The sequence below is a fragment of the Rhea americana genome, unplaced genomic scaffold (assembly GCF_003343005.1).
Source record: "Rhea americana isolate MKP2758 unplaced genomic scaffold, rheAme1 scaffold_7, whole genome shotgun sequence".
Classification (NCBI taxonomy): domain Eukaryota; kingdom Metazoa; phylum Chordata; class Aves; order Rheiformes; family Rheidae; genus Rhea; species Rhea americana.
The window spans coordinates 7,965,983-7,986,968 of NW_028186867.1; the positions used below are offsets into that span (position 1 = coordinate 7,965,983).

The following is a 20,986-nucleotide window of genomic DNA, read 5'->3' on the forward strand; positions in this document are numbered from 1 at the left end:
TGTAGTCAGAAATAATGTAATAATGTTTTAGGTACCATTCCAAGGAACACACAGATGCAAAAGCATGACCTTTGTGGAAACTGATGAAAATAATTTAGTTAGAAGATTGGCAGTATGCGTTCTTTTCAATAGGAAAACAATATATGCTTGAATAGAAACTTTGCATATTAAATACTGATTAAATACTGATTAAATACTGATTTTTAAGACTGGATACTAACAGGACTTTAATACAATAGGAAATTCTTCAAATTAGTCCTACTGTTGTTTGTTTAGTTAATTTGGTACCCTTACGATTTCCTTCTCATTACTCATCTATCTTTTCGTGATTGCTTAAACTCACAAAACATTTTTTTTTTCAATTAGGACTACACCAAATCTTTCTTTATCAATGTAGCACAAATGCTTGTTGGGTCTGCAATTAATAATTCTCTTGTTAATGGGATGAAAATTCTATTTAAATACATATCCAAGTAACAGGGAGTGTAAACGCTTATAAACTGCAATCTTAAAAAAAGTCAGCTTCAGTAGTTTTCTATCTTACATTATATTCAGTTGTGAAACTCCACCAGATGAAGAACTGAGAGTAAGAAGCTAATCCTTAAGCAAAAAGCGGTGTACTTCAAGAGCTATTATAGCAGAAAGTTATCAGATGATCTTCTTCCTGTTAAGGATAAAGATCAGGTGTATCATCTTCCTGTTGCCTTTCTTAGACTTTTTTTTTTAACTTCTGATGTAAATCATCAAGTAAGTTCCAAGATTTTACAGTCTCCTTTGGTATTCAAAGTTATCTATATTGATTCCTTGCTACATCTTAAAGACAAATGTTACTCTTTATTTATGCCTCAGCACTCAGATTAGTGTCATATATTCTGTATTTAGTATAAACTGGATGTATACCCACAATATAATAAATACCAGTTTTCTGTAGCCCCCTTCAGTATTGAAGAATTATTTCTACCAATATTCTTGAAATAATAATAAAATATACACCAAAAATCCTAAATACTTCTTTACACACAGTATTTTAAATATATTCCATCAGTCCTGTGGAATGTATCCTATGCTCTGCTGGCAACAGACGAGACTAAAGAACGTGATGGGAGATCTGATTTGTCATACGCATTAAGTACGCACCTCATGTAGCTGACTTGTCTAAAGGTTCGTTGTAACCAGGCCTTCATCTTACATATTTCATCTCATGTATTCCTTCTCCTGCTCTGCAACCCTGCTCATCAAATGGGCTTGTCAAATGAACCTGAGATGCAGGAAGGAGTTTGGAGATAGCATGCTCAGAGTAATCTCAATAAAAATGCACTGCTCAGTGAAAGACTTGCACTGTAATTCCTCTTCAACATGTGACCGGATCTAAACATTTATATGACATTATAYGCACGTGTTCCACATAGAACCTAATTCTGTGGTTCTGTGGCCAAGGCAGATCTGGGCTGAGATACAGCTAGTTCATAGCAGTGTGGCCTGGAAGGACAGCTGGGTGAGAAGTGACAGTTACCACCAAAAAAACAAACAAACAAACAAAAAAAAAAACAAAAAAACCACCCAAGGAATATAAATTAAAGTATTAAGCTCCAGCATTGAACTGTAGTTTTGCTAAAAAATTGATAGTTTGAATCTATTTGACAGACAAAAAACATTTATCACTGGTTATAATTTTTGTCAGCTCCAGCCTTTGTGTCCACCCCCTTCACAGAGTTCCCTCTTTCATGCCYGAATTGATTTCTTCTCTTGAAGCATCTCAATTTCAGCTTCTTCTCTGGGTCTCAAATCTCTGTTCCTAAGGTCTGTGGTGCTGTCTTTCTTTCAGACACACAGCAATGCCAACAGCAGTGGTACATATCTGGGCTAGTGAYAGTATACTACAAGTCGGAGAAGCAGGACTGTGATCAGGAAGAAGACAAAACTGCTGAGTATTAGGTTGGAGAGAGGCAGAACTATGGCTGTAGGAGGAAAATGCAATGTTGTGGAATTACTGCTGTATTATATTGTTCTATTTTTTTATCCCAATGACCACAATTTTATTTATTTCTATCTTCATCAAGGAAGTATGCTGTCTTTAAAACAGATGTCTACCAACTTTTGTATTGAAACCAAATACCAAGCTTTGCTACTGAGGAAGACAAAGGTAAAATAAGGCTTATGATGAAAAAAAAGTGATTAGCAGAGTTAAAGCCTTTCAAGACACTGGGACCACAGATGTCAGGAATTTGTCCCAGCCCTTATATCCTGTTTTGAAAATTGGCCAGAGATTTCTGACTCACCAGCCAATGACACTGTTCTTTCATTTAGGCTTTAGTGTATCGGGTTCTCTCCTCACTTCTTGATACTTCCAGTAAAACAGATCAGTGAACTGATCTGGAATAAAAAAACTTGCAAAATAGAAAGAAAATATTATGTTTAATCTGAATCAATTCCCTGATTAAGTCCATTGTGTGGCCTCATAAACAGCACAACTGAGGGTGTGGTGTGAGAGGAAAAGGACATGGATAGAGCCTGGACGCAGGAAATCTTTCAGACAGCATCGTCATTAAAGCCTATGTTTCACAGAACGCTGCTTGCCACAACACAGCTATTAAGATCTGGTATCTTTCCTACTGTAAAAATCCTGAAATGGGTGGCTGCAATGCTTCTCACACCATGAAGGGCTCAGATGATACACACATGCGACCATCGTGCTATAAAACACGGAACTTGTTCTCTGAAGAGCAATCAAAGTGATGGCACATGTATGGTGAAGTATACAGAAGTGATAGGCTAAAAACTGCAGCACCATTATGCAAAGAACACTTCAAGCTTTTAATATCAAATAACTTAGTTTAAATGACATTCATGGTATTCCAACTATTGATTACTATGGCTTACACTGTTGCAATGTTTACTGCATAAACCTTTAGTAAAACCTAGTACAACAAGTCATGACCCAAAACTGTATGTGGCTAAATACTATTCAAATACAGATTAAAAAGACTGTTTCTAATCTAAAAAGCATATACAAAGAATATTGGAGATATAGAAATATCACTAAAATTTTATAGACTTTTTTTTAATGCTTATTAAAGTCTTTGTAAGTAATACCTCTGAAGCAGTGCCCCTGTGAGCTCATGTTCATGCTGTGTCCCAGCTGCACGTGCATGCAGATAGTCACTTCCTTGCAGTTTTATACATGAAGCTTAAGGTATGATTTAGCCTACCAATATGAAAGCATACTAGTGTTCTTAATTTATTAAAATTTATAAGAATTTTGGTATTATTACTGTTAGGATTATAAAATTATATTACTACTGTATTTTAACATGTGTTTTACATAATGCTGGTACATTTTTTTTTTTTTTTTTTTTTTTTGCCTGGAGCTGCTTTGTTGAATTGTATGGAATAAAATCGTATATAATAAAACATTTGTTTTCAAAAAAATATATAGTATAGTATATAATATAGTGGTTGGAAACCATTAAAAGTTGCCCAGGTTTTATATATAATTGACTTAAGATTTAAGCCTAAAAATACTTTCTGAACAGTCTGACTCCACATTTTCGAAATTATTTCTTGTTTGATGTATGGAATTAATCTGTCCTTGTCCCTCTGCCTTTTGGGGCTCTTATCCCACTGCTGCACTGTCGCATCAGTAAGGACATGGACATGTAGAAAGCTAAGAATAAACTAAGCCAGTATTGCCACAGAACATACAACAGCAAAGAGTTAATCTGACGATGAGAAAATTAAGTATAATGTTGCTTCAGTATTTCTCACTGCAGAGATTTTGAATTGATGTAAATTGCAATCAAAAGTGAAGATATGGAGAAGTTATCACAAATCAATCAAAACAGGTAAACTTGAAGTGTCTCTGCATCTCGGCTGGTTGAATTTATCAGGTCTGAGGGAAACTGCAATTCATGTTCATCCCTTGCCATTCTACGTGATGGATGAGGTATATTTAGAAGTGACTCAAAAAGGGCATTTCTTTCTGTGGCCTTTGTTTCTACTGCTCTTTCAGATCCACTGGCTGCTTCTTCAGTTGTGCCAATATAAGCATTTTTATAGTGAAAGGGAATAAAAGATTATTGGGAAGGGAGGGTTGCAATTCAATATTTGTTGGCAAAATCAAAAAAGCAAGACAAAGCCTAAGAAAAAGATACGACAACTGCAGCAGAGCACGGACTGTTAGAGAAATCTATCAAATAGTAACAGTATTTTCCACCGCTTTGGGCAATTTCTTTCTACAAGGAAGATCACTGTCAGGACGTTGTTACTGCCACACAGTAAAACTACATAAAAGCATCTGAAGTCGCTCTGTGTCCTAACTGTGAACATCTGACAGCCGAGGACAAGGCTGAATTGGTTTCTTACTCCTCATTATCTACACTAGTCGCATACCTCTTACAGAGTACCCGCCAGCAGCATTTTATTTCACTGAGCAGAAGTAGAGGTTTAGCCAGGGGGAAGCACACCCAACCGCTGCAGAATGGCTTAGCAGCAGCACGGCTGTTGTGTGCGCGATGGTCCCGACAAGAAGGTGAAATGCCGTTTCTTATTCAAGCACTACGAAGGATGACGTGGTGGGGGGGGGAGAGATGGTGCCACAAAAGCACAGAGCTCTAGGCAAAAATGTCCAAAGATAGAGCGCCTCGCCCAGGCTGACTTCAGATCTTCTTCACTATCCAGACACGCACTACATTCCGGTCTGCCGGAGTGAACTGCGCAACCTCGGGCCTTATTTGAGTCACAACAGAACAGCTCATTACTCGTTTGGGCTGTGACATCCTGAGCGATGGCGCCTCCGCGCCAGCGTTTCCGAACACAGCTGCCATTTCCTGGGCAGGCGCGGGCTGCCGCCGCAGCAGCGCCGCCGCCGTCACCCCAGCAGCCGCGGCCGCCGTTGCTCACGTCACCGCAAACGGCTCGCCGCTGCTCTTCCCGCCGCGCGCATGCGCGCACGCGCGCCCTCCCCGCCAACGGCGGAGGGAGCGGCGGAGGCGTCTCGCGAGAGGCCGTTGGAAGCGGCGCGCGGGGGCGGCTCGCGCCCCCCCTCCCCGCCCGGCGCTGCCATGGCGGCGCCGCCGCTCTCGCCGGGGCCCCGGAGCCGCTTCGAGCAGGAGCAGGAGCGCGACGTCCGCGCGTTGGTCCGCCGCGTGACCGGCCTCCCGGAGGAGGAGGAGGAGCAGGAGCCCGGCGGCGGCGGCGGCCGGTTCCAGATGGCGCTGAATTTCGCCTGGTCCAACTTCAGGTCAGCGCCCGCCGCTGCGGCAGCGCCGCCACCCTCGTGGCATCCGCCAGCCCGCTGTGGCGGCGCCCGGCCGGTGCCCGCGCCGGCCTCCGCCCGCTGCCGCCGGCCCCTCTCGCGGCGGCGCGGTCGGGCCCCCGCGCCGCTCTCGCCTCCTGGCCTGGCCGCGGCGAGCGCGTTTGGTGGCCGCGGGGCTGCGGCGGTGCCCGGTGTCCGGGAGGGCACTGGCGGCTGCTTGCAAGGTCTCGCCGGGGCACCGTTGGCTGTTACTCTGGCACTTTTAAATCTCAGTGTTTTAGGTTTTTTTCTTCTCTTGCTTCCTAAAAAGGTGGCTTGGCATCCTCATTGAGTCGCCCAGAAACTTAATGTCTGGAAGAGGAAAATAAAGGAATAATCATTATAGCAAATAAACAAATGAACAAAACTCCACCAAATCAAGATATCCTGACCATGGATACTGCTTATGTGAAAGGGTATCAGTCTGCAAAGATGGATGTGTCTGATGCTATTTGAGCTTGCCATGAGTACAGTCTTTATTAACCAGTCATAAAATTAAAGGGATACAATTAACATACCTTACACTATCTGAAATGTTCATACTCAGCTTGCACATGCTGCTTTTCTCAATTATCATAATTATCATAGCRAGTGTCTCCTGGCAGTTTTCACATAATCTATTTCCAGTTCCCCTTACTATCAGTTAATTGCTACCTCTACACAGACTTACGTAGTTGCTTAACTTCATGCAGTAAATGCCTAATCAATTTAAACTCAATAATATTTACATTTCTCATGCTGCTTAAATCCAATTTCTAGGTGAGCAATAGCATTTACTGCATTGCAGTACTGAGTAGAGTTGTGAAACCTGTGCCTATAATATACTCAAGTAAGACCATTTTACATGAAACAATAACTAAATATCCATTGGTCATTGTCTGGTGTGAGTTTGAGATGTTGTAGACCTGAGTGTGAGTTYTAGCTTGAGTTTTGACAGGTTCAGCACTTTGCTGAATGTCAAGGGAGGCTAGTGGTATTCACTGGAAAAGTAGGAATATGTTATTGCAGCTGCTGTCTCCTGTGTTTCTTGTATTTACCAGAAGTATTTTGGCTTAATCCATGATAGAATTGTATTTGCTGGTTTTGCAGCTGCATCAAAGTAGTTGCTTGCAATAGTAATTATCCTCAGTCTGCAGCTTTGTAATGTTAGCTGGGTTTCTTGAGCTTGGTTAAATAAGCCCTGTCTTCTGTCTCCTAACTTGACACTAATCCTTCTGTTTCAGTGACACAGTTGCTTGTGTTGCTGTGTGCTCTTCCAAACTGGGGAACTAGTGGGTTGGTTTTTGACAAACAACCTGGCAGAAAAACGGGAGGCAATGCAGTGTTGACAATAAACAGTTTGGAGTGGGAGAGTTGGGAAGAGGAATGTGTCTATGCCAGTGTTGCTGTCCAAGAAACCAGAAACTTCAGTCTGAAATCTGGTGTTTCCAACTTACGAGCCACCTTAGATAGCAATGGAAATTCTCTTTAGTTTCAAGTTTGTGAAACTTGTGATTTGTATTATTAGATTCAATGATGTTTCTATACTGTAGTTTTCAGATTCATCTAATTCTTTCTTTGCAATATGTAGGTCCTTTTCTCTAGATGATTCTCTGAACTTGCATAAAAATAAATGTTTATTTTATTTGTGTTAAGGCCATTAATTAAAATATTAAACAGTACTAGGCTAAAAGAATTTCACTAATAACATTCCTTTATGCATTTCCCTTTCCATGCAGCTTTGTTGGGGTTATCTTTCCAGTCTATTCTTATTTATCTTCCAGTTCTTGTACTTATCACCAATTTCTGTTGAACTAATGATTTCCGATGTGAGCTAATATGCTGAAATAGAGGAGATAGCCTGAATATCCGCTACTAGTTAATGTTACATTTTATCATACTTTCCATTTACTTTCATCTCTTAGTTATTCTTTTCAACATGTATTCCAAAGCCTTACACACAGCTGAGATTAGACTATAGGTCTGTAGTTAACCAGGTTGGTTTTTTTGTTTGTTTCTTAAATATAGGCATGTCTTTATCCTCCAGAGATGCTTATTAAAAATCTTTGCTACTTGGCTTGAAGTTTCATTTTCTAGCTCGTTACTTTGACATGGAGATGACTGCCTCTCCAAATTCAATCCTTTAAACCTAGCTTATGCTCCTAGTTCAAATGTAGTAGTTCTCTTTTTTTCACCTTTTAGTCATGTGATGTGTGTAACCTTGTTTTATGCAGTTGTTGCTGAAAGCTCAGGCAATATACTGGGTTGACTTTGAGGGCTACATATAAAGTATCTTGAATCTTGATCTAATCCAGACTGCTGTCCTATCACATTTCCAAGTTTTCCTCTATGTATAACTGAAGAGGCTTTTTCCTACTCTAATTTCCTTTGTAAAGTCTAACTTATCATTCATCAGTTCTTACTTTGTCCTTACATGCATTACTTTCTGTAGTTCATCTTTCTTGATTTCATTTTCCTTTCTGACACTATCCTTTAGTATTTTTAAAGGATGTTCATTTGGATTTAGAGGCCTTTCCATATGGATATTTTCCCTGTGCTTGTAATCTCTTGACAAACATGTTCTTGAGTTCCTCACTTCATTTTCTGTAACTGAACATTTACTTTAATTGCTTGGTTTGCCACTACAGTGTTATTTTTCCATTCAGTTTAAATTACTAGTCAAATATAACTTACCTACATTTTCCCATCTTTAAAGTTAATTGTAGTTAATCCTCCTTGAGATAAGAGATACGAAGATTGATTTTTGTTGCTGTTTAATGATGTTGCTGAATTAATCATGCGTTATTAACCAAAAAACCTGTTACTGACAATGCTGTCATCATATATGCAAATCAAGTTTATTCTTTTCCTCACTTAAATTTTCTTTTCAAACATTTTCTAATACATATTTCTCACACAGATTTCACCGTTTTCTTGATGTGAACAGTCACAAAGTGGAGAGAACGATAAATGGGTAAGTTTTATGCTCATGAATTAATAATGGTTAATTATCTTTTTGGAGCATTTGTTGATACTTTTTTTTTTTTTTAATTAGAATACATGAAAAATTGGTAGTTCATTCTGACCTTGGAAAAGCTGCAAGCTGGAGAAGGTTAACGCAAAAATTTCTGAACTCACCACTCCCAGGCATTGAAGAAACAAAGGTATGTATAGTGTGTATATATATTTTTTTTTGGTAGTTCCTTTTTCCGGCGCTCTTGCATGATGATGGGGATTGTATAGTGATGTTGTATGGGAAGTTATAGATGATTTTAGCTGTGAGGTTTGCAGTTGCTGTTTATGTCATGGGTTTTCGGGGCTGTATTCTGTAGTTTCTCCATTTATTTTAGAGATGTTTCCTGTCTTTACAGGGTTTCAGCATGCACTGTTTCAAGACTTAAATTACGTTTTCTCTTTGCAGAGATGTTTTAGAGTCAACATTGTACAAATGTTGTAACTAGATTCCTCTCTGTTCTAAAACAATAGCTAGCTGAACAGAAGTTCTTATTTTTTACTTAGATTTTTTACCCTATGGCAGATGATGTGTCTGGGCATTTTAATATATTTCCAAATGGAGCACAATTATGCTGTAGTTTTCTTTATTGGGACTATGTATATGTTTCATCTTTGCATTCTGAGTCATAGAATCGTAGAATTAGTAAGGTTGGAAGGGACCTCCGGAGATCATCTAGTCCAACCCTCCTGCTCAGCAGGGTCACCTAGAGCATGTTAGACAGGGTTGCATCCAGGCGGGCCTTGAAGATCTCCAGAGAAGGAGACTCCACAACCTCTCTGGGCAACCTGGTCCAGTGCTCTGTCACTCTCACAGGGAAGCAATTGCCCCTCACCTTCAGGTGGAACTTCCTATGCTTCAGTTTCTGCCCATTGCCTCTTGTCCTGTCACACTGGGCAACTGAAAAGAGTTTGTCCCTGTCCCCTTGACACCCTCCCTTCAGCTACTTCTACACATTGATAAGATCCCCCCTCAGTCTTCTCTAGGCTGAAGAGGCCCAGCTCTCGCAGCTGTTCCTCTTAAGGCAGATGCTCCAGCCCTCTGATCATCTTCATAGCCCTTCACTGGACTCTCTCCAGTAGCTCCATGTCTCTSTTGTCCTGGGGAGCCCAGAACTGGACACAGTACTCGAGATGAGGCCTCACCAGGGCTGAGGAGAGCAGCAGGATCACCTCTCTCCACCTGCTGGCAACACTCTTCCTAATGCACCCCAGGAGACCATAGGCCTTCTTGGCCACGAGGGCACATTGCTGGCTCACGATCAACTTGTCGTCCACCAGCACTCCCAGGTCTTTCTCTGCAGAGCTGCTCTCCAGCAGCTCAGCCCCCACCTTATACTGGTGCCTAGGGTTATTTTCCCCTAGGTGCAGGACTCTGCGCTTGCCCTTGTTGAACCTCAGGAGGTTCTTGTCTGCCCAGCTTTCCAGCCTGTCCAGGTCTCTCCAAATGGCAGCACAGCCCTCAGCTGTGTCAGCCACTCCTCCCTGCTTGGTAGCATCTGCAAACTTGCTGAGGACGCACTCTGTCCCCTCATCCAGGTYGTTGATGAAGAAGTCAAGCAGGATGGGACCCAGTACTGMGCCCTGGGGAAGGTCAGTAGCCACAGGCCTCCAACTAGACTCCAGGCCACTGATGAGACCCCTCTGAGCTCTGCCTTTCAGCCAGTTCTCAATCCACCTCACTGTCCACTCGTCTAACCCACACTTCCTGAGCTTCTCTAGGAGGATGTTCTGGGAGACAGTGTCAAAAGCCTTGCTGAAGTCAAGGTAGACAATGTCCATTGCTCTACCCTCATCTGCCCAGCCAGTCATTCCGTCATGTAAGTCAAATCAGTTTAGGGCATTGGATGAATGAAAACAAAATTTGACTCACTCAGACACTTTCACATGGTTCTAGTATGACAGTGTTATATTTAATTTGACCTTTGCAAACTGAAAGTTCCTGCTGTTGTGAATTATGATTTGACTGGTGGCAATGTCATTCTTTAATAGGGCTGTTTGTTCTGAGTTGTAGTCTCATCCTACTTCTCGCTGAAATGATACATACCTTTCTTTGGATTGTTTTTAGTTTTCCTATAATTTGTTGTGAGAAACTGAAGAACCCTCAATGGCTTTTACATCATGCGTTGTTATACTGTGCTTTGGAAACTTTTGAATAAAAAGCTCTAGCTGTGCTTGTTTTGAGAGTTAAGTAAAATAAAGCCCCTCAAAACCTCCAAACAAGCACTTTATACTTGAATGTTGCAGATATCCTAAGAATTGAAACAGTGTTTTTCCTTTGAAAATGCAAGTGGAATGTAGTCTTTCACATCTGGGATATTAAGCTACATTTAGGTTTTAGCAATAGCATGTAACTTGGAAAGACTGAGTTTTATGACTGGTAAGTGAAGCTTTAGCTCRCATGTGTGATTCTGTCAAAACATACTTTGTTCTTGGACAAATTCCTGTAGAGTCAGTAATATTAAATAGGACCATTATATTGAAAAATACATACTCAGTGAATTATATGCTGCAGAAAGTCAGAATGAGGCTGAAGAAAGATTTTACTTCAGTAAGAAATTGTTGTGCTCTAAGCAGATATGAGGAAGCAGATCATGACACAAATCTCTGGAGCATACCAACCTTGGTAACAGTATTGTAGCCAGATTGAAGGCCTTGAATGCAGCTGTGAAACAATATCAGAGTTAAAGATGCATCTTTATCCCTTGTTGCTTGATGACTTTGTACCATCATTGAACTTCTGGGTTCCTTGTATCTCTTCCATATCCTCTTATTGACAGCTTAGAAAGAGGCAGCTTATGCGATGGCTGATTTTGAAGTATTTGAGTATTGATTGGCTAGTGAGCAGGCCTAAGAAAACAGATAACATCTGATCTGGCATTTCAGATTTTTTCTTATTTTGAGGCTGAGGAATGAGAGTTAATGCTGAGCATTTGTACATATAACAACTTCATTTGTTCCTAACTAAAATCTTTTAAGGCATTTACTAACTTACTTCTTTTACGTGTTTTAAAGACAGATACACACTATTCCATACTGTCTCTTCTGTTATGTTTATCTGATTCTCCATCCAACACCAACTATGTGGAAAAACCAAGTGATAAAGAAGTGGGTAAGTTTGCAAGATTTTTGTGTTGCTAATAGCAGATACAATCAGTTAATGCAATCTGATAAGAAAGACATTTTTCCTCTGTTTTATTATCTCCTTCAGGGTGCTTTAATGATTCTGCTGTATGATTTATACACTTAAAACACCCTGCAAACCTTTTGTGGTCCCATTTCTGTTACATAAGCCAATGAAGTTTTCTGGCCAATGAAGTTTTCTTGATAATGCTTTTTGACATCTACTGCTATCAGTTGCTAAAATTCTTCACCTGTTCAGCAGCACTTATAAGCTCAAAGACAAATGGTTTCTATCCTCAGCAGCTATCTAGCACCTCAGTTGGAGGTCTATTGAAACAGCTCCAGTAATGTAAATTGCTGTTCCCTTGTAGTCATGGAAAGATCAATACCTTTGAAAACTTCCAGAGGGAGATCCCACTTGTCTAATTTAGAAAGGACAACTGTTTCACTCAGTGCCTAAAAGCTAGGCTTGTGCTTAAGTTTGAGTGGATGCCCTCCCCCGTTTGTTTACAGTGTTGTATCATAGACTAAAAGAAGAATATTTCAGACTAACCTAAAGAAAATCTTGCATCTTAAGATTCCTTTTTGAATGATCTCTGCACATTCCCTCGGCGGTGTTTTGAATGCACTTTCAGCCCATTCCAGGAATGTGAATATGAAGAGGTTATCTCAAACACCACTAATTACAGTTGAGTAAGCTTCATGTTTAAGATATAATATATTGTAAGTTTCATTGTTATTTGACCTATTACACATAGCATCATGGATGTGTGGTGTCTTTTCTGGAGAATAAATCGATTCTTTGTTTTGTTTACAGTCCAGGATCTGTATGCATATGTAAATTATATGTTTAGAATGTTTCCACTGAGCTAAATGGAGTTAGTCATAAAAAGTAATATGTTGCATCCTTGCATGTTTTCTCCGTTTTGAAGCTTAAAATAGTGTAATACAGATTAATATGCTGATAGCTCACTACATTGCATATTTTGAATGTGTTAGCAACAAAACTGAAGAATAGTAAGCAATATACCGCCACCATTTACATTTCATGTGCAAAATGGATAACTTTGCTAAAGGAACGATGACATGATCTTAAGTGGAAGAGAATGCCTTTTATTGTAAAGATATAGAGTACCAAGATATTTTTTACTTTGGAAATGTCTTTAGAGGAAAAGGAAATCAGAGTTAAATGAGACTCAGCATTTTTGTATTTATGCTTCTCTTAGAAAAGGAAGAAGACTATGATTGGGGAAAGTATTTGATGGAAGGAGAAGAAATTTATTTTGGCCCTGGCGTAGATACACCAGTAAGTAATTTCTTAAAGTGAAAGAAAATAACTGTATACGCTGGTTCAAAACATGTTATAGATCTGGCTGAGTTCCCCTGGTCTGTATACTCTGTTGTGTTGATCCTCCTTGGATTCCCTAGTAWGTTGCTTACTTCCTCACTTAGTATCATGAACATACAGGCCCAAATGAGAATAATGGTAATACAAAGTGCTTTTGTTCTTCACCATGTTTTAACTTGACAAGTCCTATGGTTAAACTGGCTTCTTCTGCTGACTTCTGCCTGCTCCTAAGCAGTGAATGTTGTCTACCTTGACTTCAGCAAGGCTTTTGACACTGTYTCCCAKAACATCCTCCTAGAGAAGCTCAGGAAGTGTGGGTTAGACGAGTGGACAGTGAGGTGGATTGAGAACTGGCTGAAAGGCAGAGCTCAGAGGGGTCTCATCAGTGGCCTGGAGTCTAGTTGGAGGCCTGTGGCTACTGACCTTCCCCAGGGCKCAGTACTGGGTCCCATCCTGCTTGACTTCTTCATCAACRACCTGGATGAGGGGACAGAGTGCGTCCTCAGCAAGTTTGCAGATGCTACCAAGCAGGGAGGAGTGGCTGACACAGCTGAGGGCTGTGCTGCCATTTGGAGAGACCTGGACAGGCTGGAAAGCTGGGCAGACAAGAACCTCCTGAGGTTCAACAAGGGCAAGCGCAGAGTCCTGCACCTAGGGGAAAATAACCCTAGGCACCAGTATAAGGTGGGGGCTGAGCTGCTGGAGAGCAGCTCTGCAGAGAAAGACCTGGGAGTGCTGGTGGACGACAAGTTGATCGTGAGCCAGCAATGTGCCCTCGTGGCCAAGAAGGCCTATGGTCTCCTGGGGTGCATTAGGAAGAGTGTTGCCAGCAGGTGGAGAGAGGTGATCCTGCTGCTCTCCTCAGCCCTGGTGAGGCCTCATCTCGAGTACTGTGTCCAGTTCTGGGCTCCCCAGGACAACAGAGACATGGAGCTACTGGAGAGAGTCCAGTGAAGGGCTATGAAGATGATCAGAGGGCTGGAGCATCTCTCACATGAGGAAGAGCTGGGCCTGTGTAGCCTGGGAAGAGAAGACTGAGCGGGGAACTTGTCAATGTGTAAAAGTAGCTGAAGGGAGGGTGTCAAGGGGACAGGGACAAACTCTTTTCAGTTGTCCAGTGTGACAGGACAAGAGGCAATGGGCAGAAATTGAAGCATAGGAAGTTCCACCTGAAGGTGAGGGGCAATTGCTTCCCTGTGAGAGTGACGGAGCACTGGACCAGGTTGCCCAGAGAGGTTGTGGAGTCTCCTTCTCTGGAGATCTTCAAGGCCCRCCTGGATGCAACCCTGTCTAACATGCTCTAGGTGACCCTGCTGAGCAGGAGGGTTGGACTAGATGAYCTCCGGAGGTCCCTTCCAACCTTACGAATTCTGTGATTCTGTAATCAGAATCTATTCTGATTCTCTATTTCTGTGACCAGTTCTCTCATTTGTTCACTTGAATACATTTCCACTTTCAAGTTCACTTGAAAGGTTTGAAGGAAAAGAAGTATTTTCCTTTGGCAGACAGTATACTGTTCTAACCTCTTTCCTACTTAMTAGCTGAATGATAAGATTTCTGATTGTTGTCCCTGGTCTAAAAGGATATGACAAATTTTTAGCTCAAGGTAGGATGCATAATGACAAAAGGAGATTAAGAAGACAACACATTTCAAAGTAGCAATTTCACTGTATCAATTAAAGTTAATAGAATGTATGTAGATTTCCCAGATCGTCCTAGCATGTGACTCTGAAAACTTTGCAAAACAAATAATTTAGCAGACTGTTAATATTGTGAGAAGTTATCAATATGGCAGTATGTAAGGAGTAATGAAAGCTCAGGAGTTTAAATTATATTTTTGAACCTGAGAAGGAGAAATTGTATTGAAAACTTTGAACAGCATACTATCCTCAGAACTTCATGTATTATGTGAATATGTGTTTTTGAAATATATTTTAAAAATTCAGTAGCTTATGCTTTATTCTRCACCTAAATACAATTGTGCTAGGTCCTTTACAGATAAATACTCTTACTCTGAAAACTTTGAATTTTAATATTTTACTTAACTTAAACCAGTTCAGTCCCTGGTAGACAGAAATGTTAATTTGTGAACTGCCTTTACAGTGGAAGAAACACTCATCTTCTAGTCAAGAGGAACTAAATATAGATCTGTTACATTGCATTGAGACATACTGCTTTTTGTTACACTTCATAGGATTTGTCTGAAGAAAGTGAAGAAGAGGAAGACACTCAGCCTTTGAGCAGGGAGGACTCGGGTATCCAGGTAGACAGGACACCTTTGGAGGACCAAGATCCAAACAAGAAAACAGTACCTAATGTTTCCTGGAAAGGTTAGAATTTTCTTCTGAGAGTTTCCAAGAGCTGTCATTTTTTAATATAATCATACATACTCAAGTTTTAGCAATCTAATGCTGCTTTATTTATTTTTTTTAGTGAGGTATTATGTTTTTGGAACTACAGGTATGGTTCAAAGATGTGCCTTACTGTTCACAACTGCTTGTTTAATTTTTAGCAGTAAGAAAGCAGTAGAATGGCAGGCTCAGTCTGATTTTTGTTGATGTAAATGGAGAAGACTTCTATTTATTTCTAGAAACAAACTTCTGTGGTGAAAGTGTGCCTGAATATTTCAATACAGGAATTAAAATATATTCAGTACGTGTAACATAGTTTYATGGATCTCTTTATCATTAAATATCAGAATGCTGAAATAAAATTGGGTGATGAGGAACAGTTGAACAAGTTCTGTGTATGAAACATTTTTGAGAAAAATGCTTTTATATAATTAAAACACCAGTGGCTTCTGAATAGCTTCAGACAGTGTTAGCTAGCTATATGCTTTTGCACAGAGTAGTATAGGGTACAAGATACCTTCTATAAGAAGACAGCATGATACAGATACATGATGCAAAAAGCAGCTAGCTAACTGGGATTAGATAAAGTTTTCATGGTAATCTTATTTGAAGGAAAAAAAATTAATGGACTGAACATATAGTTGAAAGTGACAAAGTAATGATATTTGGCAATGTATTTTTTTAAGTCTCCTCTATTTTGTATATATTGTCTGAGAATTACCTGAAATAGAAGCATGTTCCTGGAGGAAGAATTAAAATCTAAGTACATCTCCAAGCTTATTTTTTAGGACTTAGAAACTTTTAGGAGAGGGGACATGTACATATAAATTAATTTGTTTGTGATATTATCATACATATGAGTGCAATAAAGAGTAAATAGTTGTAAGTCCTGAGTTATTAATAAGAGCTGTACTTTTAAACCTGAGTGAATAGGCTCATTAATAACTTCCTCTTCTTTTTTTTTTTTGTAAGTATTTCCTAAATAAATAAAAATACCTCAGTTACTATCACGTTTTTGCAGTTGGTGAACCTGATGCCCGCAGTTGGCTGGAACAGCATGTAGTTCCTCAATATTGGACAGGAAGAGCTCCTCGCTTTTCGCATAGTTTGCACCTGCATTCCAACATAGCTACAGTCTGGTGAGAAAACAAGATCACTTGTGTATTTTTATCAGCATTCTATAATGCTAAATAATGACTTTATTGACTGTCTTTAATACTGCTTATAAAGCTATTATAGTTATTACTGTTTTAGTAAAAACAGAATTTAATGTTAAATGGGTACAAATGAAAAAGATTAGGAAGCAAGAGTTCCTTTTATTAACTACTGCTTCTTAAAATAGTTTTTATTATGTTAGAGAGAGGGAGAAGGACAGAGAGAGAGAGATTGATTTCCTTGTTTCAAGAAGCAAATCTTTCTCAGTGTTTAATTTTATTTAGGTTAAACCTTCTATAGGTCTCTGAGGAACTAATGTAGATGAGTTGAAAGTAGTCCTGAAAATAATTTCCTAAAATTTAACTTTTTTGTGTGCTTGTTGGTATTTCCTGTATGAAGTTAGAATTAAGCTCAGGTTTTATGCAGGAAAGGTACATACAGAAGTACTTCATCACAATCCTCTGTGGTGCTGGAAGTAAAGTGAGAAGTTTAATAAAAAAAACCTGTGTCTGTATTTGTTTTCCCCCACCTCCTCTTCCAAAATTCTGAAGTATCAGTGCTGTACTAATACAGTTCATGAGATTTGTATTTGATTCCTTAATTTAATGCATTTCTCAATGGAGGAGTAAATCTGTTTTAGAGTCAGATAGTTACTTAGCTAGTTATGAATCAAAATTTACAGGAAACATTAGGATATCAGTAACAAATAAAACTATACTGTCTCTCTTGTGAGTTCCAACTTAAGTTAGCAGATATATAGTGTAACCAGTAGTACTTAATTTGGATTTTTTGAATTTTAAATGTGGTGATATAATATTGCCACTGATGATATTAATAAGTCAAAACTTCTGGGATAAGGTATGAATTTGTTGATATTAGTTAGGCAAATTCATATTTTATCTCTAAGTTTAATATTCTGAACAGAAAAAGTAATTGTAACTTTTCACAGTATTGAATAGGAAATATTAAATAATCAAAGGTCAAGGAATTAAAAAAAAMCAAATTCAGTACTTCAGTATTTGCTACGTAACTGCTTGTCAAGTTGTATGTGACTACGTGAAATTTGAATGCTTTTTCCATACTATTTTGCTTAACAATACAAAAACAATCTTTGCTCGTGTTTATATTTTTCAAATATCCCCTTGATCTGTTGGAGCTACTCAGCGGTAAGTAGAGGGAAACTGAGCCTTAAGATACAGGCAAGTGAGTCAGCTGTGATTTCAATCATTAAAGTGTTTTCATTTTCTTTTTCTAAGGGACCACCACTTRTACACCAGTAATCCTTTATATGTGCCAGAAGAAAGAACATTAGTCACTGAAACTCAGGTTATACGGGAAACTCTTTGGTAAGCAGAAATGTCAAAAAAGCTTGAATTTTAACTTTTATTTTAGTATCCTGAGTCAAGGAGGTAAGATATGTATCATTGTATTTCAGAACTAATTATTATTGAGCTTTYTTCAGTTTACACTATTCCTGATAATAAAGCTGCTGATAATTTATGTTTAATTGTTCAGGTTCACAAAGAAAAATGTAGTTTAACAAGTGTGCAATTTCAAAAAGTAGTTTTGAATCATACTATATTTTGAAGTTATCTCGACTAGAAAGGAAGTTTAGAGGATGTTTGCCTGCTGCCCATGTTTTATTGCTCTTGTTCTGGCAACAACTTGTACTACCAATAGCATCATAGCTGGTCTTTTATTTGAAGAAAATAAACATTTAGGCAAGCAAGAGCTAATTTCTGTATTAATTATAAAATTATGATGAGTCCATTAAGAAAAAAAATGTATTACTCCTTTTGTTTCTTTGCTAGGTTATTATCAGGAGTGAAAAAACTTTTTATATTTCAACTGAATGATGGAAAAGTAGCCGTGCGGAATGATATTATTGTGACTCATTTAACCCATGTAAGTTGTTTAGTGGATCTCAGCTGGATGTATCTGCCGTCAGAAAGATTTAATCTTTTGCAAATAGGAAATTCAACTTCTTGTGGAAAAATAATGTTTCTGTAATTGTTCTTAAGTTGATCAAAACACATTTGATTTAATAAAACTCATTGGGCTATTCTCGTATATGAGAACGTAATTAAGCGATAGCAAAATTTTCTTATATTTAAGTTTCAAGAAAATAAAAATATTCTGTAATTTTATTTTTAGGTGTTACAAAATAAACATTTTCACTAGATTATTCTAAAAATTCTAAATTCTATATTTTTTCTAGAATTGCCTAAGATCTGTATTGGAGCAGATAGCAGCATATGGTCAAGTTGTGTTTAGACTACAGAAGTTTATTGATGAAGTGATGGGACACAGCCCGGAAAACATAGTGCATGGAACTGTTTCTACTCCAAAGAAAACTACTGAAGCCCCATTCAGAACCTACCAAGCTTTTATGTGGGCCTTGTATAAATATTTCATTAGCTTTAAAGAAGAACTTACTGAAATTGAAAAATGCATAATCAACAAAGGTACGGTGCAAGGGAAATTTTACAGGAGGGAGGCACAGGAATTCTTACAAGAGGGAAGCATGCAAGACATTGCACAAATTTTGAAACTATAAAAGATGCTATGCTACTTTTTAAAAATTCATGAATAATACTGCTAAAATTTTGTTTTCTGTTAGACATTATATGTTTTTGTCTTTTTTTTTTCCAGATAAAACAGTCACACTTTCAATAGTAATAGATAAGTTATCTCCCCGACTGGCACAGCTGAAGGTGCTTCACAAAGTCTTCAGCACAGGAGTAGCGGAAGTACCACCCGACACGAGAAATGTTGTACGAGCATCTCATCTGCTTAATACTCTCTACAAAGCTATTCTTGAATATGACAGTGTTGGAGAAGCATCTGAGCAAACGGTAGGGGAAATCAAATAGTCTTTAATAGAATACATACTAGAATACTTGATGAATGAAACTTCTCTATGATATGGTGACTGAGTACACTAGCCTTCAGCTAGTCAGTTGAAGGTTGAGAACAAATTTGATTGCCATAAATTAATTTATTTATTTTGACATGAGTTATTTGTACCTTAATTTAGCTTGGATAAAATCAGATTTGCAAGGACATTAGCAGCAAATGTTAGGACTGAAGAGGGAGCATCTGTGGGAAATCAAGAGGCAAGAAGACTGTTATGAAAGAGAAAGCTTTTTAGTAACTCTTGTGCATGGGTGCATAATTCAATTAATGCTGAAATGTACTTTTGTTTTTACAGTTACCTATTGCTTATACTAGTAAAAATATAGTAAATGCTATCTTGTCCTCCMGTTTTTCACTTTTCTACGTTATGAAACTACAAAATGTTCTATGATTAACARTTTCTGCTTAAGGGATGTAAGAATGAAAATAAGGAATGTTGCTTTTGGGATTGATTGCAATGAAAAAAGGGAAGCATGCACAATATGTGCTGTAATTTTTAGTTCAATGTTTATCTTTAAAAAAACTTTAGGTATAGTTAATACCTCTTATCTGTTCCTTGTGTAAAAATAATTTATTAGACTGCTGTATTTCATCTAATACTTAAAAAAGCCACTTTTCTCTCTCTCTCTCTCTCTCTCTCTCTTTTTTTTTTTTTTTTTAATTCAGGTGTCCCTTAGCACTTATCAATTTTAATGAATTATAAGTAATTAATAAGCATATATGATGCAACTAACCTCTCCATCTTTCCAGTAACTGTTGGCCACTGTAGCCCTCTCTCTCTCTTTTTTTTTTTTTTTTTTAATTCAGGTGTCCCTTTTGTTTTCTCTCTGGGTTGAAACAGTGAGGCCATATTTACAAACAGTGGATGAGTGGATAGTCCATGGTAATTTGTTTGATCCTGCAAAGGAATTTATCATTCAGAGGTAGGGATACTGATACTGGATGAACAAAATGCAATGYAAGTGTTATGAAATGCATAACAGTTGCTGCAGAATGTGGGAAGTAAATAGTGACAATGGCAGTAGGTTTTCATGTTAGTTGTTTTATTTAAGTAGAATTAATTTCTGAATCATTCTCTTAGACTTGTCTCAGCCTGCTAGGAAAATTGCATTAGATGCTGAGCCCTATCGAGTATTTTTTTGGAATAGAAATGAATTGCTTTTAACTTCCCTATCTATAATATAAAATAGGCAATCCGACTCTGTGTGTGCTGACTTTTTAAAGCTGTTAATCATTTTTTAAAAATAAAGATACTTGGAAAATTTCTAAAATTACTTTTCAGTTATTTTGTTGTTTATATAAATCAAATACTATTTAGAATTTAAATACTTACTGTTTCAGACTTGCAGTACGAGTTAGTGTTGAATGAATTCATTACATATGAATTACATACAACAGAAATAATCAGACAAATAATATTTAGGAAATGTGTATCTTATGTCTTGCTGCTTGCTTTTTTCCATTTTGAAATGAAAAGTGATTATAATTCTATATAGACACAGATTTTTTTTTGCTTTCTCAGCAGTATTTTCTTCATTGTAGTTTTGATATACTAAGTAATTAATCTAAATCAATCACTAATCACACTAACCATTTGTTACTAAGGATGAACAGCCCTATGCATAATTAACTTCCTGCATAAAGTTTATTATTATTAGTCTAATTTGTCCTTATTTYGGGTTTTACTTGGCTATAAAATTGTCTGTATCTACTGTGAGATGGTTCTTTATCCTGCTAAAACTATCCACCATTCTGGAGATGTCTAGATAGTTTGATATGTGAATGAGCTTATTTTATACAATTTTGAAA

General features: G+C 38.2%; 1 protein-coding gene across 5 annotated transcripts in view; it reads left to right on the forward strand.

Moving 5' to 3' along the window:
- Window positions 1-5,044: 5,044 nt before the first annotated feature.
- TUBGCP5 (tubulin gamma complex component 5) overlaps window positions 5,045-20,986 on the forward strand; it is a 34,880-nt gene continuing 18,938 nt past the window's right edge. For 3 of the 5 annotated variants that reach the window (XM_085321526.1, XM_085321528.1, XM_085321527.1), the window contains exons 1-13: window positions 5,045-5,239; window positions 8,193-8,246; window positions 8,328-8,436; window positions 11,300-11,396; window positions 11,985-12,095; window positions 12,634-12,713; window positions 14,950-15,085; window positions 16,128-16,245; window positions 17,518-17,607; window positions 18,073-18,166; window positions 18,480-18,726; window positions 18,914-19,116; window positions 19,985-20,100. In XM_085321526.1, the coding sequence (XP_085177652.1) occupies window positions 5,061-5,239; window positions 8,193-8,246; window positions 8,328-8,436; window positions 11,300-11,396; window positions 11,985-12,095; window positions 12,634-12,713; window positions 14,950-15,085; window positions 16,128-16,245; window positions 17,518-17,607; window positions 18,073-18,166; window positions 18,480-18,726; window positions 18,914-19,116; window positions 19,985-20,100 (1,634 nt within the window). In that variant the 5' untranslated portion in view covers window positions 5,045-5,060. The remainder of the gene's footprint in view (window positions 5,240-8,192; window positions 8,247-8,327; window positions 8,437-11,299; window positions 11,397-11,984; window positions 12,096-12,633; window positions 12,714-14,949; window positions 15,086-16,127; window positions 16,246-17,517; window positions 17,608-18,072; window positions 18,167-18,479; window positions 18,727-18,913; window positions 19,117-19,984; window positions 20,101-20,986) is intronic. The other 2 variants (XM_085321529.1, XM_085321530.1) reach the window with 1 other exon arrangement.